The following is a 7,711-nucleotide window of genomic DNA, read 5'->3' as shown; positions in this document are numbered from 1 at the left end:
AACCTCCTGGCTCTTCCTGTAGTCCTAACTGTAACCTCCTGGCTCTTCCTGTAGTCCTAACTGTAACATCCTGGCTCTTCCTGTAGTCCTAACTGTAACATCCTGGCTTTTCCTGTAGTCCTAACTGTAACATCCTGGCTCTCCCTGTAGTCCTAACTGTAACATCCTGGCTCTTCCTGTAGGCCTAACTGTAACATCCTGGCTCTTCCTGTAGGCCTAACTGTAACATCCAGGTTCTTCCTGTAGGCATAACTGTAACATCCTGGCTCTTCCTGTAGTCCTAACTGTAACATCCTGGCTCTTCCTGTAGGCCTAACTGTAACATCCTGGCTCTTCCTGTAGGCCTAACTGTAACATCCAGGTTCTTCCTGTAGGCCTAACTGTAACATCCTGGCTCTTCCTGTAGTACTAACTGTAACATCCTGGCTCTTTCTGTAGTCCTAACTGTAACATCCTGGCTCTTCCTGTAGTCCTAACTGTAACATCCAGGTTATTCCTGTAGGCCTAACTGTAACATCCAGGTTATTCCTGTAGGCCTAACTGTAACATCCTGGCTCTTCCTGTAGTCCTAACTGTAACATCCTGGCTCTTCCTGTAGTCCTAACTGTAACATCCAGGTTCTTCCTGTAGGCCTAACTGTAACATCCAGGTTCTTCCTGTAGGCCTAACTGTAACATCCATGTTCTTCCTGTAGGCCTAACTGTAACATCCTGGCTCTTTCTGTAGTCCTAACTGTAACATTCTGGCTCTTCCTGTAGTCCTTCCTGTTTGGGACGTGGGTGCTCACTGCACTGGTGGACTTCCTGCTGGCCGAAGCGTTTCACTACCTGTTTGACTACCAGGTGGCTGAGCTGCCTGCCGGACTGTGAGTACCTCTACCTTTACACCTGTCCTTCACAGCCGGACTGTGAGTACCTCTACCTTTACACCTGTCCTTCACAGCTGGACCTCTAACTGGGCTTCACACCTTTCCTTCACACATGGGTTTTACACCTGGGTTTCACAGCTGGACCTCTAACTGGGCTGCACACATGTCCTTGACACCTGAGCTCAATCCCTAAATCAATCCCTTGCTCCTATGGACTCCTTTCCTTGAAGTGTGCACTTGTTCACTGAAGGTGTGACGTTGTATTAACACCACTAGAGAGCAGTGAGATCAGCGAGGGGCTCAATGTGCTGCAGCTCCTTCCAAACCAGCTGTAGGTCTACGTTCTGGATGAAAACATCACACTGCACATGTTGAAAAACCAGGAAGTACTGGTCCTCCTTGACCTTTTACCTAATAGAGAGAAGTGTTGTGTTGCTCTTTTAGGGAAGTGAGTTGTCTGTGTTAGTGTTTTCAGTTTCATACCTGGCAAACTTCAGGATAGGCCAGACCTCGGTGGAATAAAACAGTAACCGTGAAATAGAATGGTTTTAATTCCACTTCAAACAGCAGTTAATTAAAAGGAAGTATTGGAAGTGAAACCAATTAATTATGAAAAGCATAAATATCTGTACACAATTCAATGTGCCGGAAATGTTCAAGATGAATCACTAAAGGTAGGATTGTATCTCTGCATCCTGTTCTGTAGGCGGCCCTTCTAGTTCTGGAACCTTCATGTAAAGGTAGGATTGTATCTCTGCATCCTGTTCTGTAGGCGGCCCTTCTAGTTCTGGAACCTTCATGTAAAGCTGGTGCTGTTTTCTTGTGTTTATGGGACCTTGATTTCCATCTTTTTCACATTAGTTTTGAAATAGCAGAGTGAGCAAGGAAGTAAAATTAAAACAAGCATTTCTGATTGGACAAGTTCAGGTAGTTCCTCTCTGTTTCAGTTCCTTTTTCTTCCGTTTGGTGTGAATACACCCCAGGACAGTGTGTCTAGACTAGTGGTTCTGTGTCTCTATGACCTAGTAGTGGTCATCTCCAGGACCAGGACCGGCTCTGGGGCTACTCAGCCGGATGTGGCTCCTGTCTCAGGGCTACTCAGCCGGATGTGGCTCCTGTCTCAGGGGCTACTCAGCTGGATGTGGCTCCTGTCTCTGGGGCTACTCAGCCGGATGTGGCTCCTGTCTCAGGGCTACTCAGCCGGATGTGGCTCCTGTCTCAGGGCTACTCAGCTGGATGTGGCTCCTGTCTCTGGGGCTACTCAGCTGGATGTGGCTCCTGTCTCAGGGCTACTCAGCCGGATGTGGCTCCTGTCTCAGGGCTACTCAGCTGGATGTGGCTCCTGTCTCAGGGCTACTCAGCCGGATGTGGCTCCTGTCTCAGGGCTACTCAGCTGGATGTGGCTCCTGTCTCAGGGGCTACTCAGCCGGATGTGGCTCCTGTCTCAGGGCTACTCAGCCGGATGTGGCTCCTGTCTCAGGGCTACTCAGCCGGATGTGGCTCCTGTCTCAGGGCTACTCAGCCGGATGTGGCTCCTGTCTCAGGGGCTACTCAGCCGGATGTGGCTCCTGTCTCAGGGGCTACTCAGCCGGATGTGGCTCCTGTCTCAGGGGCTACTCAGCCGGATGTGGCTCCTGTCTCAGGGGCTACTCAGCCGGATGTGGCTCCTGTCTCAGGGCTACTCAGCCGGATGTGGCTCCTGTCTCAGGGGCTACTCAGCTGGATGTGGCTCCTGTCTCAGGGCTACTCAGCCGGATGTGGCTCCTGTCTCAGGGCTACTCAGCCGGATGTGGCTCCTGTCTCAGGGCTACTCAGCCGGATGTGGCTCCTGTCTCTGGGGCTACTCAGCCGGATGTGGCTCCTGTCTCTGGGGCTACTCAGCCGGATGTGGCTCCTGTCTCTGGGGCTACTCAGCCGGATGTGGCTCCTGTCTCAGGGCTACTCAGCTGGATGTGGCTCCTGTCTCAGGGCTACTCAGCCGGATGTGGCTCCTGTCTCAGGGCTACTCAGCCGGATGTGGCTCCTGTCTCAGGGGTAGTTGGTTGGATGTGGCTCCTGTCTCAGGGCTACTCAGCCGGATGTGGCTCCTGTCTCAGGGCTACTCAGCCGGATGTGGCTCCTGTCTCAGGGGTAGTTGGTTGGATGTGGCTCCTGTCTCAGGGGTAGTTGGTTGGATGTGGCTCCTGTCTCTGGGGTAGTTGGTTGGATGTGACTCCTGTCTCTGGGGTAGTTGGTTGGATGTGGCTCCTGCCTCAGGGGTAGTTGGTTGGATGTGGCTCCTGTCTCTGGGGTAGTTGGTTGGATGTGGCTCCTGTCTCTGGGGTAGTTGGTTGGATGTGGCTCCTGTCTCAGGGGTAGTTGGTTGGATGTGGCTCCTGCCTCAGGGGTAGTTGGTTGGATGTGGCTCCTGTCTCTGGGGTAGTTGGTTGGATGTGGCTCCTGTCTCTGGGGTAGTTGGTTGGATGTGGCTCCTGTCTCTGGGGTAGTCGGTTGGATGTGGCTCCTGTCTCTGGGGTAGTTGGTTGGATGTGGCTCCTGTCTCTGGGGTAGTTGGTTGGATGTGGCTCCTGTCTCAGGGGTAGTCGGTTGGATGTGGCTCCTGTCTCAGGGGTAGTTGGTTGGGTGTGGCTCCTGTCTCAGGGGTAGTTGGTTGGATGTGGCTCCTGTCTCAGGGGTAGTTGGTTGGATGTGGCTCCTGTCTCAGGGGTAGTTGGTTGGATGTGGCTCCTGCCTCAGGGGTAGTCGGTTGGATGTGGCTCCTGTCTCAGGGGTAGTTGGTTGGATGTGGCTCCTGTCTCTGGGGTAGTTGGTTGGATGTGACTCCTGTCTCAGGGGTAGTTGGTTGGATGTGGCTCCTGCCTCAGGGGTAGTTGGTTGGGTGTGGCTCCTGTCTCAGGGGTAGTTGGTTGGATGTGGCTCCTGCCTCAGGGGTAGTCGGTTGGATGTGGCTCCTGTCTCAGGGGTAGTTGGTTGGATGTGGCTCCTGTCTCTGGGGTAGTTGGTTGGATGTGGCTCCTGTCTCTGGGGTAGTTGGTTGGATGTGGCTCCTGTCTCTGGGGTAGTTGGTTGGATGTGGCTTCTGTCTCAGGGGTAGTTGGTTGGATGTGGCTCCTGTCTCTGGGGTAGTTGGTTGGATGTGGCTCCTGTCTCAGGGGTAGTTGGTTGGATGTGGCTCCTGTCTCTGGGGTAGTTGGTTGGATGTGGCTCCTGACTCAGGGGTAGTTGGTTGGATGTGGCTCCTGTCTCTGGGGTAGTTGGTTGGATGTGGCTCCTGTCTCTGGGGTAGTTGGTTGGATGTGGCTCCTGTCTCTGGGGTAGTTGGTTGGATGTGGCTCCTGTCTCTGGGGTAGTTGGTTGGATGTGGCTCCTGTCTCAGCCTCCGGCTCCTGTCTCAGTCTCCGGCTCCTGTCTCAGTCTCCGGCTCCTGTCTCAGTCTCCGGCTCCTGTCTCAGTCTCCGGCTCCTGTCTCAGTCTCCGGCTCCTGTCTCAGTCTCCGGCTCCTGTCTCAGTCTCCGGCTCCTGTCTCAATCTCAGTCTCCGGCTCCTGTCTCAGTCTCCGGCTCCAGTCTCAGTCTCCGGCTCCTGTCTCAGTCTCAGTCTCAGTCTCAGTCTCCGGCTCCTGTCTCAGTCTCCGGCTCCTGTCTCAGTCTCAGTCTCCGGCTCCTGTCTCAGTCTCCGGCTCCTGTCTCAGTCTCCGGCTCCTGTCTCAGTCTCAGTCTCCGGCTCCTGTCTCAGTCTCAGTCTCAGTCTCAGTCTCCGGCTCCTGTCTCAGTCTCCGGCTCCTGTCTCCGTCTCCGGCTCCTGTCTCAGTCTCCGGCTCCTGTCTCCGTCTCCGGCTCCTGTCTCAATCTCTGGCCCAGGAATGGTATTGGTAACATCATCTAAAGCAACAGGACAAACTGTGCGGCTACCCAGCCTGCTCCTCCCGTCCTGGTTCCCCCCCCATTTGAAGGGGGTGTCCTCCCCGGTTCGGACCACGCTGGAGAAAGAGGCGCTGACCTGAACCTTCAACATCTTCATCACCCTCCTCTTGTAACCCTTACAGGCAAAGAAGTAGACAAAGGGGTCCAGGCAGCAGTTGAAGTTCATGAGACACACAGTGAAGTGTAGAGACACCTGAAGGGAGGGAGAGAGGGGTTAGTGGAGGAGTCGCTCACACATGGATTGGAGATGGACATTGCCCACACGCTTAAATACACAATCTCATGGTCAACACACACACACACACAAAAATCCAATGATATTAACAGATAGGCCTATGTTTGTGTGTGTCAGTGGAGGCTGGTAGAAGGCGCTGTAGGAGGAAGGGCTCGTTGTAATGAATGGAATTCATGGAACACATCAAAAAGATGGAAACCACATGTTTGACTCCGTTCCATTGATTCCATTCCAGCCATTACAATAAGCCCATCCTCCTATAGCTCCTCCCACCAGCCTCCCCTGGTGTGGAGATAACTACCTGAAAGGCCTGTAGCTCGGTACAGTCTGGTGTGTATCTCAGCTTTCGGATCATATACTGCAGGATGTTGATGTGATAGGGACTGAAACACACTACAAACACCAACACTACCCCTGCTATCACCCCCGTCGCCTTCTGGCTCCTCAATGACCTGTGACCTCGCCCACCGACCCCACTTCTCGTCACCAACCGCAGCTTCCAAAGCAACACCAAGTAGCAACACAGGATGGTTGCAACGGGAATGCCGTATCCCATGACGACGGCTCCAATAAGGACGTAGGGGAGTCCCTCCACGGCCCCGTTCTCAAAGTTGGGGTACTCCATGCAGGTGGTGGTCCCGTCCGGCTCGGCCCGGGTCATGGTCACGGAGAGGAGGGGTAACGTCTGGACCAGGACTAGAACCCACACCCCTACGCAGACGTAGCGGATGGTCCGGGCCCTGCAGAGCCTGGTGTAACGTAGAGGGAGAACCACGGCTACGAAGCGGTCTACGGCCAGGCAGGTCATGAAGTTAACCCCTGCGTAGGTGTTGACGTAGAACAGAAGGGCGGTGACCCGACACAGGGTCTCCCCCAGGGGCCAGTGGAAACCTAGAGGCAGAGAGACTCAAAGATTACCAACAGAGGTTCACTTCTGGAACACAAGAGGCCAGGGCTACAGGGATCTGTCTCTCAGGGCTACAGGGATCTGTCTCTCAGGGCTACAGGGATCTGTCTCTCAGGGCTACAGGGATCTGTCTCCCAGGGCTACAGGGATCTGTCTCCCAGGGCTACAGGGATCTGTCTCCCAGGGCTACAGGGATCTGTCTCTCAGGGCTACAGGGATCTGTCCCTCAGGGCTACAGGGATCTGTCCCTCAGGGCTACAGGGATCTGTCCCTCAGGGCTACAGGGATCTGTCTCTCAGGGCTACAGGGATCTGTCTCTCAGGGCTACAGGGATCTGTCTCTCAGGGCTACAGGGATCTGTCCCTCAGGGCTACAGGGATCTGTCCCTCAGGGCTACAGGGATCTGTCCCTCAGGGCTACAGGGATCTGTCCCTCAGGGCTACAGGGATCTGTCTCTCAGGGCTACAGGGATCTGTCCCTCAGGGCTACAGGGATCTGTCTCCCAGGGCTACAGGGATCTGTCCCTCAGGGCTACAGGGATCTGTCTCTCAGGGCTACAGGGATCTGTCTCTCAGGGCTACAGGGATCTGTCTCTCAGGGCTACAGGGATCTGTCCCTCAGGGCTACAGGGATCTGTCCCTCAGGGCTACAGGGATCTGTCTCTCAGGGCTACAGGGATCTGTCTCCCAGGGCTACAGGGATCTGTCCCTCAGGGCTACAGGGATCTGTCTCCCAGGGCTACAGGGATCTGTCTCCCAGGGCTACAGGGATCTGTCTCCCAGGGCTACAGGGATCTGTCTCCCAGGGCTACAGGGATCTGTCTCCCAGGGCTACAGGGATCTGTCTCTCAGGGCTACAGGGATCTGTCTCTCAGGGCTACAGGGATCTGTCTCTCAGGGCTACAGGGATCTGTCTCTCAGGGCTACAGGGATCTGTCCCTCAGGGCTACAGGGATCTGTCTCTCAGGGCTACAGGGATCTGTCTCTCAGGGCTACAGGGATCTGTCTCTCAGGGCTACAGGGATCTGTCTCTCAGGGCTACAGGGATCTGTCTCTCAGGGCTACAGGGATCTGTCTCTCAGGGCTACAGGGATCTGTCTCCCAGGGCTACAGGGATCTGTCTCCCAGGGCTACAGGGATCTGTCCCTCAGGGCTACAGGGATCTGTCCCTCAGGGCTACAGGGATCTGTCCCTCAGGGCTACAGGGATCTGTCCCTCAGGGCTACAGGGATCTGTCCCTCAGGGCTACAGGGATCTGTCCCTCAGGGCTACAGGGATCTGTCCCTCAGGGCTACAGGGATCTGTCCCTCAGGGCTACAGGGATCTGTCCCTCAGGGCTACAGGGATCTGTCTCTCAGGGCTACAGGGATCTGTCTCTCAGGGCTACAGGGATCTGTCTCTCAGGGCTACAGGGATCTGTCTCTCAGGGCTACAGGGATCTGTCCCTCAGGGCTACAGGGATCTGTCCCTCAGGGCTACAGGGATCTGTCTCTCAGGGCTACAGGGATCTGTCTCTCAGGGCTACAGGGATCTGTCCCTCAGGGCTACAGGGATCTGTCCCTCAGGGCTACAGGGATCTGTCTCTCAGGGCTACAGGGATCTGTCTCCCAGGGCTACAGGGATCTGTCCCTCAGGGCTACAGGGATCTGTCCCTCAGGGCTACAGGGATCTGTCCCTCAGGGCTACAGGGATCTGTCCCTCAGGGCTACAGGGATCTGTCTCCCAGGGCTACAGGGATCTGTCTCCCAGGGCTACAGGGATCTGTCTCCCAGGGCTACA

The 7,711-nt window shown here is 55.2% G+C and overlaps 2 protein-coding genes across 4 annotated transcripts in view; one reads left to right on the top strand and one right to left on the bottom strand.

Moving 5' to 3' along the window:
- Positions 1 to 7,711, top strand: part of ubac2 (UBA domain containing 2) — a 55,951-nt gene that overhangs the window by 1,971 nt on the left and 46,269 nt on the right. For both annotated transcript variants that reach the window (XM_071330863.1, XM_071330862.1), the window contains exon 4: positions 759 to 865. In XM_071330863.1, the coding sequence (XP_071186964.1) occupies positions 759 to 865 (107 nt within the window). The remainder of the gene's footprint in view (positions 1 to 758; positions 866 to 7,711) is intronic.
- gpr183b (G protein-coupled receptor 183b) overlaps positions 4,291 to 7,711 on the bottom strand; it is a 33,195-nt gene continuing 29,774 nt past the window's right edge. The window contains exons 3-4 of one of the 2 annotated variants that reach the window (XM_071330864.1): positions 5,328 to 5,917; positions 4,291 to 4,984 (exon numbers count right to left, since the gene is read on the bottom strand). In XM_071330864.1, the coding sequence (XP_071186965.1) occupies positions 4,637 to 4,984; positions 5,328 to 5,917 (938 nt within the window). In that variant the 3' untranslated portion in view covers positions 4,291 to 4,636. The remainder of the gene's footprint in view (positions 4,985 to 5,327; positions 5,918 to 7,711) is intronic. The other variant, XM_071330865.1, reaches the window with a different exon arrangement.

The sequence above is a fragment of the Salvelinus alpinus genome, chromosome 10, assembly GCF_045679555.1.
Source record: "Salvelinus alpinus chromosome 10, SLU_Salpinus.1, whole genome shotgun sequence".
Lineage (NCBI taxonomy): Eukaryota > Metazoa > Chordata > Actinopteri > Salmoniformes > Salmonidae > Salvelinus > Salvelinus alpinus.
This window is presented reverse-complemented; position numbering and strand designations above follow the sequence as displayed.